Consider the following 14,974-nt stretch of genomic DNA (forward strand, 5'->3'; position numbering starts at 1 on the left):
CTGCTGACTGAAAGGTTAGCAGTTCAAATCAGGGTGAGTTCCTGCTGTTAGCCGCAGCTTCTGCCAACCTAGCAGTTTGAAAACATGCAAATGTGAGTAGACCAATAGGTACCGCTTTGGTGGAAAGGTAATGGTGCTCAATACAGTCATACCGGCCACATGACCTTGGAGGAAATGGAGATGAGCACCAACCCCTGGAGTCTGACACAACTAGACTTGATGTCAGGGAAAACCTTTACCTTTACCTAAATATACACAGCTCTCTAAGCCTTTCCTTATAGGGCTTGGCTTCCAGACCTTTGATCATTTTGGTCACCCTTCTCTGGACATGTTCCAGCTTGTCAATATCCTTCTTGAAATGTGGTGCCCAGAACTAGATACAGTATTTCAGATGAGGTCTGACCAAAGCATGATGGCTTCTTCTTTATCAACTCAGGTCAGCTTTTAATATTTCAAGAGAAGGGGCTTTTACTGTGAAAAGAGGCTCAGCAAGCCAGCAGACCTCCGCTCCCCGTTCCCCTTCAGCCTGCCAGAGTTGGCACACTTTGAGCATTCAACAACTACAAAGTTTGTTGGCTGCTAACAAGCGTGATGCCGTCCGCCCATCTCTCCCCTCCCTCCAACTCCTTGCACGCTGTCCCCACCAGCACACATTTCAGAGCAAGTCTGCCAAGGAAATAGTTTGAGCACGCTCGGGAGAGAGTTTAGCAGCACATCCCATACTCTGGCAATGGGAGAATTGAGTCCCACTTTTGGAATGAGCAGCAAGCGGATCAGTTAGCTGGGCCAATGACCCAGTTCATGAGTGGTGGCAACTGGGATGGCATCACCTTGAAGAAGTAACATCTGGTTGCCATTATCAAAAAGCAGGATGTGTGTATGAGCCTTGGAGAAATACGGTATGGCAACAGCTGAAGTTCTAGACATGGAAGTGGCTTATTTGAAGAAGCTCAAGAGGTGATGGGTGTAGCAAAGCGATGATGGCAGTGCCGCAGAGAACAAAAGCAAGGATCCATGCCCTTGTCTTCTGCTGGAAGTGAAATCAGGCAAAAGGAAGAGATGAGAACTATCAGCTGGAACATGGTAAGACTTAAATGTTTTATTCTTCATAATCATAAGAAAAAAAAGTGAGGAGATGTATCTCCCAAACTAAGACACCATAAAGAAAGGGACAAAAAGGGAAGTCAATCAACACTTGAAACAAAATCTGTGCCAAAATTGCACATGTAACAAATATGCAATATGTTGTACTTTATTTTACAGGTACAGTAGAGTCTCACTTATTCAACACTCGCTTATCCAACGTTCTGGATTATCCAACGCATTTTTGTAGTCAATTTATTTCAATACATTGTGATATTTTGGTGCTAAATTCGTAAATACAGTAATTACAGTAGAGTCTCATTCAACACTAGCTTATGCAACGTTCTGGATTATCCAACGCATTTTTGTAGTCAATTTATTTCAATACATTGTGATATTTGGTGCTAAATTCGTAAATACAGTAGAGTCTCACTTATCCAACATAAACGGGCCGGCAGAACGTTGGATAAGCAAATATGTTGGATAATAAGGAGAGATTAAGAAAAAGCCTATTAAACATCAAAATAGGTTATGATTTTACAAGTTAAGCACCAAAACATCATGTTATACAACAAATTTGACAGAAAAAGTAGTTTATTACACATTAATGCTATGTAGTAATTACTGTATTTACGAGTTTAGCACCAAAATACAGTAGAGTCTCACTTATCCAAGCCTCGCTTATCCAAGTTTCTGGATTATCCAAGCCATTTTTGTAGTCAATGTTTTCAATATATCATGATATTTTGGTGCTAAATTCATAAATACAGTAATTACAACATAACATTACTGTGTATTGAACTGCTTTTTCTGTCAAATTTGTTGTAAAACATGATGTTTTGGTGCTTAATTTGTAAAATCATAACCTAATTTGATGTTTAATAGGCTTTTCCTTAATCCCTCCTTATTATCCAACATATTTGCTTATCCAAGCTTCTGCCGGCCCGTTTAGCTTGGATAAGTGAGACTCTACTGTATCACAATGCATTGAAAACATTGACTACAAAAATGTGTTGGATAATCCAGAACGTTGGATAAGTGAGACTCTACTGTACTACATAGCATTACTGCGTATTGAACTGCTTTTTCTGTCAAATTTGTTGTATAACATGATGTTTTGGTGTTTAATTTGTAAAATCATAACCTAATTTGGTGTTTAATAGGCTTTTCCTTAATCCCTCCTTATTATCCAACATATTCGCTTATCCAACATTCTGCTGGCCCATTTATGTTGGATAAGTGAGACTACTGTACCGCTCCATTTCCTCAAGAGGACTTAGGGCCGTTTCCAACACACGTACAAAAAACAGTCAATTGTGAAAAACATCATGCAACAGCTTAAACATAGTAAACATAATAAACAACATCATCAGATAGAAACCCAAACAACTGTATTAAAATGTATACAGCTTCAAATCCAATCAATATACCATATATACTCGAATATAAGCCGACCCGAATATAAGCCGAAGCATCTAATTTTACCACAAAAAACCTGGGAAATCATTGACTGAAGTATAAGCCGAGGGTGGGAAATTTCAGAAATAAAAATAGATACCAAAAAATTACATTAATTGAGGCATCAGTAGGTTAAATGTTTTTGAATATTTGCATCAAGCTCTAATTTAAGATAAGACTAACTCGGATTAAATCATTATTCTCATCTTCTTCAATGTAAATGTGCTTGTGTATGTATCCTTTTAATAACAATAGAGTAAAATAATGCATGTAATAATAATAATAAATACAGGAAAATAATACATGTAAAAATAAATAGAATAGAATAATGTAATAATAATACAGTAGAGTCTCATTTATCCAACAGTCACTTATCCAATGTTCTGGATTATCCAACGCATTTTTGTAGTCAATGTTTTCAATACATCGTGATATTTTGGTGCTAAATTCGTAAATACAGTAATTAAAACATAACATTACTGCGTATTGAACTACTTTTTCTGTCAAATTTGTTGTATAACATGAAGTTTTGGTGCTTAATTTGTAAAATCATAACCTAATTTGATGTTTTATAGGCTTTTCCTTAATCCCTCCTTATTATCCAACATATTCGCTTATCCAACGTTCTGCCGGCCCGTTTATGTTGGATAAGTGAGACTCTACTGTATTTATTTGGTGCAAATGTTGCTTGGATGGTATATTTCATTCCTCACAGCACCAGTAATTAGATATAGTTAGTTGCTCAGAATGTATTGTATTTATTTATTTGAATAATTTTTACCCTGATGTTCATCCTCAAAGGCTTCCAAAACTCAGAAGTAAGTCCAGGTGATCTAACTCACATTTCTTTGTGTGTAGGACTGGAGTTCAAATCCCTGTGTGTATTTAGGAAAGAGAGAGACAGTGTGGTGTAGTGGTTTGAAAACTGGACTACAACTCTAGAGATCAGTGTCGGAAACCCCATTCAGCCATGGAAAGCCTCTGTGTAGCTCTGGGTAATTTCTGTCACCCTTAAAAAATCCCGTGGTAGGTTTGCATTAGAGTTGTATAAGTCAGAAATGACTTGAATTGACAACAACTAATTTGGGAAAAATATGGATCATAATGTTAAATTGTAGAAGAGAAGAGTGGTTCCCTTTGGTGAAGTGATGTGACTGCTGAGCTGGGATTTAGGAGACAGGGGTTCTATCCATTACTGAATCTTGAAGCTCATGAGTGATCCTGGTCCAATAATTTTCTTTCAGCCTGCCCCATCTCCTGGGTTCTTTTGAGGATAAAAATAGAAATGAGGAAAGTTACATGCACTGCCTTATGCTCACTAGAAAGGGGAGTGTGGAAAAGTCATAGTTATTGTGTTTAATTTTGACTGTTGGAGTATGTATTTGTGTTTAGTGACACAGTAGCTGAAACAGAAGCCATTTTGTTTCAATCCACAGTAGTGCTGTTACCAAGGAGACGAAGCTGGCTAGCTCATCTAAGGAGAAGTGGGCGGAGCCAAGAAAAGGAAAAAAGGGGAGTTTTAAAAACGAGAAGCCAGAGTGTGAGGAGTGTGTGTGCGTGGCTGGAGGCTTTTCAGTCAGGAAGGACTGAGGAGACAGGCCTGGCCAGAAATCTTTAGTCAAGGCAGACTAAAGGGAGCCTAGTCAAGATCTCTAGTTGAGAAAGACTAGTGATCAGGAATTTGATCGGTAGTAGATCAAATTATAAGTTTTATTGTAGTTGGAACATTGTTCACTAAGGAGCTCAGCTGAGGTTAGAGTTCGCTACAATTTATATCATCAGTAGGAGAGTGAGAGTGGATTTACACCAGAGACTACTGTTGGGTGGTTATAAGAGTTATTAAACCACTTGTTTATCTAAAGTTCTATAAGTAAATCAATCAACCTGCAACCATAAGCTTTGTACGCAATAAACTTGTTGTTCTTTGTTAACAACTGACTCATTTCATCTCATCTGCGTCTGTGGAGCCAAATTTCATTGGTGATAATTCAAAAACCTCACGTTGGTGGCAGTTACCTTAATAAATTACCTAATTGGGGAAGAGTAATAGTCACATTTACCTTAGAAAGGGAACCACAACACAGAAATCCCTAACTACAGAGACAGAGGCTGGGATCTTGAAATAAAGATCACCCCCTGTAATCCTTCCCCACATATAAAGGTGATATATAAATAATCTAGAGGGATTAAAAGATACAAAAAATCCTCTCAGCAGTGGAAACAGCATTTATAATCTGCCTCACACCAACATCATCAATTACAATTTGGTGACAGCGGTGGAATCAAAAAGGATTCCATCCCTGCCTCACGTCATTTCCGTTACATTTTTGGTGGCAGCGGTGGGATCAAAAAGGATTCCATCCCTGCCTCACGTCTTTCCATTACAGGGAGATACATGGATAACTATGTTTTAAAAGGATTCTCCACTCAATAGAGTTGGCAGCTCCTTCAGGTCTTTCCCAGTTGGGAACTATAAGCAGATGTCCCAACTTCCACATAACTACATTGGCTTCAGGAATGTTGCCTTGAAGCTGGGTGTAAGTCACACACAGGACATGAATTCCCAATTGAGATGAGGGCGTCTAAGACACAAATGTTCTATTTCTATTTATTTATCTGCAGTATTTATATTCCGCCCTTCTTACCCCGAAGGGGACTCAGGGCGGATAACATTATGTACATATAGGGCAAACATTCAATGCCCATAAACACATCGAACCGAGACAGAGACAACAGACAGACAGACGCAGAGGCAATTTAACCTTCTCCTGAGGGGATGTTCGATTCTGGCCACAGGGGGGAGCAGCTGCTTCATCATCCACTGTGATGGCACTTCCTCATTCCAACATCGTAAATTAGTTAAACTTGCCTCCCCACTTTTATAAGTGGTACCTTATTTCCTATTTGATAGATGCAACTATCTTTCGGGTTGCTAGGTCAGCAACGAGCAGGGGCTATATTTTATTTTTAATTTATGGGTGCTCACCCCGCCATGGGCTGGCCTCGAACTCGTGACCTCATGGTCAGAGTGATTTATTGCCTGCACCACAGCCCGGCCCCATACCTCATATCTCCCTGTTTAATCAGAATGAATGAGTCCGAATTAGGGAGAGCAGGCATGAGGGGCAAGTCAGCTGAAGAGGAAACTAATTATTCTGAATGTGGGATTCGGGGATAGCAGTGTCAACTTGGCCCTCAGTTCCTTCACTGTGGCATTGAAGTGGCCTACAAGATCTATGCCAAAGAGATGCATGTTTTGGTAAGTTCTATCAGAATAATATGGCTTTGAGTAAGGGTTGGAAAGAATACTACAAAATATTCCAAAAAAAAAATCTTTAAGATTTCTTGAATCTCAGGAATCACCAATGAAGATCATCCTTGACTTGTAAGAATCTTTGCAGTACAGGACTTATTCTGCATACAAAATGCATGTGTTTTACACAGACAGTAAATTTTTTTACACAGAAAAGAGGTGGACTGTGAGGAAAAACTGTGTGGACCCCCCTACCAAAAAAAACGTACAGTTCCTACAATCTCTTAGATTCCATAGTGGATTTTTCCAGGCTTTGGAATACAGGAGGCCCTGGGTCCAATTCTAAAATCTCTTTTTAGGGCCAAGAGAGGCTGCCAGTCAATGGGGACAATAATGGAATATCTGGACCCACAGTCCAAAGGCTTCTGAATACTACAGTACTTCTGTGTATTTTTCCCAGCATTGCAAAGAGTAACGAAGGGTAAATAAAGTTGAATGTGTTGTCGAAGGCTTTCATGGCCGGGATCACAGGGTACCTCACAATCTCTGAGGATGCCTGCCATAAATGTGGGCGAAACGTCAGGAGAGAATACTTCTGGAACATGGCTACACAGCCCGAAAGACATACAACAACCCTAAATAAAGTTGCTTTGGTCTCCAGAATTATGTATGCTTACTTTTTTATATCTAATACATCTGGTAGACATCTGTGGCCTAGTATTCCTGTGTTCGATTACACACAAAAGTAAGGAGTTTTGTGTGTAAGAGTTGAAATCGTCATCAAGTGACAATGACAGTTTTAGACTTTCTAGTGTCACTTAGTCACAGAATGTATGCAATGGACAATTGCTTTCACAGCAAGCAAAAAATATTGATAGCGGTTTTCTGCACTTGGCCGTAATTAAGGATGTGGCTTATACCATCTGTCACTTGTAATAGAGATTTCATTTCAATTTCAGACTTGGAAAAAGTAGATTTTCTTGGAACAGAACCTAGAAATGTTATCATTTTAAACTACAACTTCCAGAATAACCCAGCCACTGGCCATGTTGAATGTTGGGTTGCTGGTAGTAAAAAAATTTTTTTTTTCCAAACTTTGATTCAGATTCATCCGAAGGTTTTGGCAGCTGGTGGTTCATATTAGGCTTGTGTGCGGATCTGTTTTAGCCATTTTCCTTCGGCCAATCCGGCTTCTTCGGCTTGGTCGAATCACTGTAACCACAAGGGCCCAGCTATCACGGTTTCCCATCCTTAACCGGACCACGTGGCCGCCAATCATGGCTCATTCTCCCCTTTTTGCGGAGAGGCTGCTGCCGCGTGCTCCTCCTTGCATGGGGTTTCCCTGTGAGCCCTGCCTGTTGGGCCAATTGGAGTAGAAGAATGCCATGATGTGTCTTATGTAAGATGTGTCTATTTAATGGGGCAACTGCCTCCATTGCTCTCAGTTGCTTCAGTCCGATTGCCTTGATGCCACTCAGCTTGATTTTTTGGCTTGGCCTGGCCTGACTATCTTAGTAAAGGTAAAGGTTTCCCCTGACATTAAGTCCAGTCGTGTCCGACTCTGGGGGTTGGTGCTCATCTCCATTTCTAAGCCGAAGAGCCAGCGTTGTCCGTAGACACCTCCAAGGTCATGTGGCTGGCATGACTGCATAGAACGCTGTTACCTTCCTGCCAGAGTGGTACCTATTGATCTACTCACATTGGCATGTTTTTGAACTGCAAGGTTGGCAGAAGCTGGAGCTAACAGCGGGCGGTCACTCCGCTCCCGGGATTTGAACCTGGGACCTTCCAGTCTGCATGTTCAGCAGCTCAGCACTTTAACACACTAAGCCACTGGAGGCTCTGACTATCTTAAGCCCTTACTAGAAATCCAGGTTTCCTTGAAAAACCGAAGGGAAGGGATACCAGAGAAGGTGCTATTTTAACTCTGGTGCTTTTCATCCAGTTCCTAATGAAGGATTTAAAGTTCATCCCAATAGCCCTAAAGTGATGGGAAGGGGAGACGTGAAGCCTGCCGATTGCCGCCAATGGGCTGGATCTAGACATATTTTCTGGTTGCGGACCAAAAACGGCTATCTGGCTACCCATCCGTTTTTGGGCAGTGTGAGAAAACAGATACGGGAGTCTACCGGAATCTGGCAAGCAGAAATGGATCATGGTTCAGCTGAATTAGACATGCCTAGCTCTCACGTCATTGATAAATGTCAAATTTCATTGCAGGCTTAACATAAACTCTCCAAGGTGCTGAACTCCTGGTCCGAAAGTGGTTCAGCACTGTGCAGGGATCCTTTAAAGCTAGGCAAAGTCTGCAATGAATTCACCATTCCACTGTCATGGGAGCCGCAACCACCACTAATTTCTTTTGGCATTAATGGCAACATTGCTTCCCTCCTTGCAAACAAATGTTTAGTACTTAACTATGTGATAATAACAATAGCTAGTGATTTTTTTTTTAAAAGAAGCCACCCATATCAGAGTCCCTTCTTCTAAATGTCATGCAAATGTAATATGATGTATTTGTGCTTCCAATGGCCTTTAGAAACACAATATCATTTGGGTTACTGCCACTAGTACAGTAGAGTCTCACTTATCCAACATTCTGGATTATCCAACACATTTTTGTAGTCAATGTTTTCAAAACATCATGATATTTTGGTGCTACATTCATAAATACAGTATTTACTACATAGCATTACTGCGTATTGAACTACTTTTTCTGTCAAATTTGTTGTATAACGTGTTGTTTTGGTGCTTAATTTGTAAAATCATAACCTAATTTGGTGTTTAATAGGCTTCTCCTTAATCTCTCCTTGTTATCCAACATATTCGCTTATCCAACATTCTGCCGGCCCGTTTATGTTGGATAAGTGAGACTCTACTGTACTTTGTGTTTACATGTATTGGACATTTCTCTCTTGCACTTAAACATTTAATCCTACATTTTCTCTAAGGAATTCATGTATGCATAACCTCATGTTACTATACACTACAATTCTGTATAGTAGTCAGGCTGAGAATCAGTGAGGTTCATAGATGAGCAGAGATTGACAGTTGAGTCTTGACAGTCGAAATCTGACACTTTATTTACTATACAACCTTGGTGTTAAACTACCATGAGAAACTACTTTCTGAATATAGTTACAGAGTGTTGTGTCTTGCCAGTGTTCAAAAATGTGATACAGTAGAGCAGGGGTCCCCAAACATTTTAAACAGGGGGCCACTTCACGATCCTTCGGACCGTTGGAGGGCCAGAATAGTTGGCCACCGAACAATAATAATAATAATAATAATAATAATAATAATAATAATAATAATAATAATTAATAATAATAATAATAATAAAAGAGGGTTGGAAGAGACCCTTTGGGCCATTGAGTCCAATCCCCCTCTGCCTTTGTGCACTGAAAGCACAAGCAAAGCACCCCTGACAGATGGCCACTCAGAATCAATGTTATTAATAATAATAATAATAATAATAATAATAATAATAATAATAATAATAATAAAGAGGGTTGGAAGAGACCCCTTGGGCCATTTATTCCTACCCCCTTCTGCCACTGTGCACCAAAAGAACAAGCAAAGCATCCCTGACAGATGGCCACCCAGCCTCAATGTTAATAATAATAATAATAATAATAATAATAATAATAATAATAATAATAATAATAATAATAATAATAATAAGGGTTGTAAGAGAAGAAGAGACCCCTTGGGTCATTTAGCCCAACCCCCTTCTGCCCTTGTGCCGTGGGGGCCGGATAAATGGCTTCGATGGGCCGCATCTGGCCCCCGGGCCTTAGTTTGGGGACCCCTGCAGTAGAGTCTCACTTATCCAACACTCATTTATCCAACATTCTGGATTATCCAACGCATTTTTGTAGTCAATATTTTCAATACATTGTGATATTTTGGTGCTAAATTCATAAATACAGTAATTACTACATAGCATTACTGAGTATTGAACTACCTTTTCTGTCAAATTTGTTGTATAACATGAAGTTTTGGTGCTTAATTTGTAAAATCATAACCTAATTTGATGTTTAATAGGCTTTTCCTTAATCTCTCCTTATTATCCAACATATTCGCTTATTCAACATTCAGCCGGCCCGTTTACGTTGGATAAGCTATACTTCATCTCTGTAATAACATGAGTACAGTTTAGATTTTTAAGATCTAGTGTTACAGTAAAGATATGTTACGCCTTCTTTTTTTAAGCTCAAATATTTTTCACTGTAAAGTTTATATGATAATTTTCTTACGCTCACAGCACATTCTCAACATTCCTATTCATATCAGTTCCAGAAAACCTCTTGGAATCTTTGTAAGGAATGTAGATTTGAAATCAGCATTTTTCTTCCCTCTTCTGTTGACTATTGTCATTTCAAGGTCATTAGCAATTTGTATAGAACTTAGCATTGTTATTAATTGGTTGGGGATTCTGGGGAGTGTAGTAACATTTTCATGCTCTGCCTTAATACAACAGAGGGTGGTAATCACGGCAAGGATGGTGAACAACATCTGATGGGAATTGCTAAACAATGTAAAATATGGTAGCCTCTCTTGGAAGACAAGAATGCTAAGCCTGATTTTTTGTGGAGTGAAAGAATTGTTGGGTTTTCAAAAAATGTGCAAGATTGCACATTTCGAGCATTGATGTAAACATGTAGCCTGCATATTAAAAGCAGCCACAATGTTCCTGGCATTTTTAGTCTAGTGTGGCCTCAGTCCAGAACTGACAACTGCACAGCCAATACTTGCCAGTTGCTGAAGAAAAGCACTGCCAAATGTGGGTCTGTCATCTCAGGACAACAGCTGTTTTGGAAATTGGATACTGTGCTTGGCTTGGAAAAGTTACTCTTTTGGATTACAACTTCCCAAATCCCTAGACAACATGACTCGTGGCAATGCCAGCTGTGGCGTTTTAGGAGTTATAATCCAGAAGTGTAACTATTTAAAGCTCTATATCTTTGCAGTCTTGCTCTTGGTCAGTTGCACAAAATCAGTGGCTTCTCTATGGGGCAGGAGAACATGGTGGAGGAATCACTCACCAGTTGTGATATCACACTCATAGATTACTGGTATCACATTAGAGTTATAAAGTGGAGGGACTCATTTCCCTGCCGAATTCTGGGAAATGTAATTCAGGGAAGCCAAGGACCTCTCTGGCTGAGAATTCCAAAGGCCTTTCCCTATACTACATTTCCCAAACTTGTGGGGACTTTAGAAGACTAATGTGATATCAGGGTTGTTGTATGTCTTTCGGGCTGTGTGGCCATATTCCAGAAGTATTCTCTCCTGACATTTCACCCACATCTATGGCAGGCATCCTCAGAGGTTGTGAGGTATGGAAAAACTAAGCAAGGAATGTTTATATATATCTGTGGGAAGTCCAAGGTGAGGGAAGAACTCTTGCCAGCGTAAATGTTCCAGTTAATCACCCTAATTTGCATTGAATGGCATTGAGGGGCAGTTGACAAAGAATGCCCCCAGGCAGAAAGTAGCTAGTAGATGTAGCCATTCAATGCAAATTAGGGTGATTAACTGGAACATTTATGCTGGTCCCTCACCTGCCATAGATGTGGGCAAAACGTCAGGAGAGAATACTTCTGGAACATGGCCACACAGCCCGAAAGACATACAACAACCCTGTGATCTTGGCCATGAAAGCCTTCGACAATACATTAATGTGATATCATTGGAGGGTGATAAAACCCTCATTTACAATAAGTATTCTCCCCAATGAAACTTTTCTTCACTCTCCAAATATCACTTGAGTGTTTCAACTATAGTGTAGGCCAGGGGTCCCCAAACTAAGACCCCGGGGCCGGATGCGGCCCATCAAAGCCATTTATCTGGCCCCCATGGCACAAGGGCAGAAGGGGGTTGGACTAAATGGCCCAAGGGGTCTCTTCCAACCCTATTATTATTATTATTATTATTATTATTATTATTATTATTATTATTAACATTGAGGCTGGGTGGACATCTGTCGGGTGCTTTGCTTGTGCTTTCGGTGCACAAAGGCAGAAGGGGATTGGACTCAATGGCCCAAAGGGTCTCTTCCAACACTCTTTTTTGTTGTTGTTGTTGTTGTTGTTGTTGTTGTTGTTGTTGTTGTTATTGCTCGGTGGTCAACTATAGTCCGGCCCTCCAACGGTCTGAAGGATGAACTGGCCCCCTGTTTAAAAAGTTTGGGGACCCCTGGTGTAGGCATTCAAAAAAGGAAAAAGAGAAGCCTATGGTATATTAGAATCCTGCAAACTCCCAACACTAACACTTACTAAACTTACTAAAAGTTATGTCTGCATAAGGAAGCCTTTCCATGCATCTACAATGGCTATGCGTGAAAATTCATTCCCAACATGTAGTCTGTCCCTCGTGCAAGGGAGAACAGTTTTAAAAAGAAATCTTGGCTTTTGAAGGAAAACTACGATACATTATGCTTTTAAAACAATTCAAGTCATTATAGTATAACTTACCCCAATGTGCATTTACTTCTTAGACATTGTTATTTGCACAGTTATTTTGCATGTGGAAAGGATTGTGGTTTTAACTGTCTTACCTTTGGGGAGGGGATGAAGCTTTACAAAATACTTTCAGATTAAAATACATCAACTAGGAATTATTTTTGTCATTATTTATGAAAAGAAATTGGCTACACAGACCTCTCTTACAGGGGGCAGTGTTCATATCAATTTTTTTGGTTCGCCTCCCCAGTTTTTGTCTGTGAAAATGTCTGGTGTATGGTGAATATTATCTAGAGCAGGGGTCCCCAAACTAAGGCCCGGGGGCCGGATGCGGCCCTCCAAGGTCATTTACCTGGCCCCCGCCCTCAGTTTTATAATATAATATTTTATATCATTTTAATAATATAATATATTGTAAATACATATAATATTGATAATAATACCATATAATAATATTAATTATATGTTATATATTACATATAATATTATAGTATAGTGTTATAGTTCAATCTATATATATAAAAGGGTAATGAAATTTCGACCTAGGACAAAACAACAAAACTACACATCCCAGAAACACTAAACTTGGCAGCACAGCCCCTCATCCATGCCTCTACGTTCATACAACAAAAAGAAAAGAAAAATAGTCCTAATTAGAGGGAGAGGAATAATTGTTTTTATCCAATTGCTTCCAGTTAGAAGGCTAAGCTCCGTCAGGGGAAAACCTTTACCCTTTTCCTTAACTACCACCAATTCCTCAATACTTTATTTCCCATACCACCAGACTTCGCCACAGCAACGCGTGGCCGGGCACAGCTAGTATAGTAATATATAATGCTAATATTGTGCTATGCTAATAATATAATATACAGTAGAGTCTCACTTATCCAACGCATTTTTGTAGTCAATGTTTTCAATACATCGTGATATTTTGGTGCTAAATTTGTAAATACAGTAATTACTACATAGCATTACTGTGTATTGAACTATGTTTTCTGTCAAATTTGTTGTATAACATGATGTTTTGGTGCTTAATTTGTAAAATCATAACCTAATTTGATGTTTAATAGGCTTCTCCTTAATCTCTCCTTATTATCCAACATATTCACTTATCCAACGTTCTGTTGGCCTGTTTATGTTGGATAAGTGAGACTCTACTGTATTGTATGTACATACAGCTGCTCTGAGTCCCCTTCAGGGTGAGAAGGGTGGGATATAAATGTAATAAATAAATGTAGTAAATGAATAAATAAATAATTTTAGATTTAGGCTCGCTCAAAGTCTGAAATGACTTGAAGGCACACAACAACAACAATCCTAATTCACTTGACTATCTCATTGGCCAGAAGCAGGCCCACACTTCCCATTGAAATCCTGATACGTTTATGCTGGTTACAGTTGTTTTCATTTTTAAATACTAGCTGTGCCCGGCCACGCGTTGCTGTGGCAAAGTGGTGGTGGTATTGGTTAAAAATTGTTGTGTAATTTTTATTTGACTTTATTTGCATTTTTTAAATTAATTTTATTGTAAGTTATATTTTTATTTATTATATTTTATTATTTTCTTGTATTATTTTTAGTTATTTTCTGTTATTATAGTATTTTATTGTATTAATTTTTAGTGTTTTAAATTATTTTTTAGTGTTTTTTATTATTTTTTATTGGGTTGCTAGGAGACCAAGTTGGAGGAGCTTAGCCTTCTAACTGGCAGCAATTGGATAAAAGCAATTATTCCTCTCTCTCTAATTAGGACTTTATTTTTCTTTTCTTTTTGTTGTATCAACCTAGAGGCATGGATGATGGGTTGTGTTGTCAAAATTCGAGGTTGAGGGGCCTGTAGTTTTGTTGTTTTGTGGGTCGCCGTGATGCCATCACTCTTTTATATATATAGATTGTATTGTCCTTTCATTGTTGTTGTTAAGACATGTGCAGTGTGCATAGGAATTTGTTCGGGTTCTTTTTTTCCAAATGATAATTTGGCCCCTCCACAGTCTGAAGGATTGGGGACCGGTCCTCGGCTTTAAAAGTTTGAGGAACCCTGATCTAGAGACTCAGTGAAAAGTGAATGTGTGATTCAGAAAACTGCTCAGAGAGTAATGAATGGAGCCACAACATGATGATTTCATCTAGAAGATTCTGGAAACTGCAGTCCACAAAGCAAATTTTCCAGACTCTGAACTGAATCCCTTATTACTGCCCAAAAGGGAAAAAAATTCAGGGTTAAGAAGGGAATGAAATATTCCTGTTGCTGATGCAGCAGCAGCATCACTTACAATATCCCACTCTTGGCAACTATTTGCCCTTTCAAATGCTAATTCATGCCTATGTCTCTGAAAAAGCCTTGCAAATGTAACTGTGCAAATGACAATGGCAGAAATCCCAGTCTGGCCTGCACACTCAATCCTTTCTCTTCTAGTTTTCCTGGCACATAAACTCTCAATTTGGGTCACTTCAGCAAGCTCAGAAATCCACAATCTACTTTTTAATCTCTTTAGGTATTTCATTTTAAAGGGTTTTGTTGACTCACATGGAGAAATTCATGGTGAGGACCGAGCCATTGAAGTCCCAGGAAAAAAAGCTTCTGTGAGTTTGCGTGGGCCTTAGGATCATGGACAGAATATTCCTCTACCATTAAGACAATCTGTGAAATCAAGATGACTCTGTCCTTTCATGACTAGCATTTTGGGCTTCTAGATGTGAGATTTTGATGCTT

The 14,974-nt window shown here is 39.2% G+C and overlaps 1 protein-coding gene across 2 annotated transcripts in view; it reads left to right on the top strand.

Moving 5' to 3' along the window:
- Positions 1–554: 554 nt before the first annotated feature.
- gask1a (golgi associated kinase 1A) overlaps positions 555–14,974 on the top strand; it is a 77,616-nt gene continuing 63,196 nt past the window's right edge. The window contains exon 1 of one of the 2 annotated variants that reach the window (XM_062957481.1): positions 555–1,083. In XM_062957481.1, coding sequence (XP_062813551.1) covers positions 1,015–1,083 — 69 coding nt within the window. In that variant the 5' untranslated portion in view covers positions 555–1,014. The remainder of the gene's footprint in view (positions 1,084–14,974) is intronic. The other variant, XM_003222198.4, reaches the window with a different exon arrangement.

Source organism: Anolis carolinensis, chromosome 6, assembly GCF_035594765.1.
Source record: "Anolis carolinensis isolate JA03-04 chromosome 6, rAnoCar3.1.pri, whole genome shotgun sequence".
NCBI classification, from domain to species: domain Eukaryota; kingdom Metazoa; phylum Chordata; class Lepidosauria; order Squamata; family Dactyloidae; genus Anolis; species Anolis carolinensis.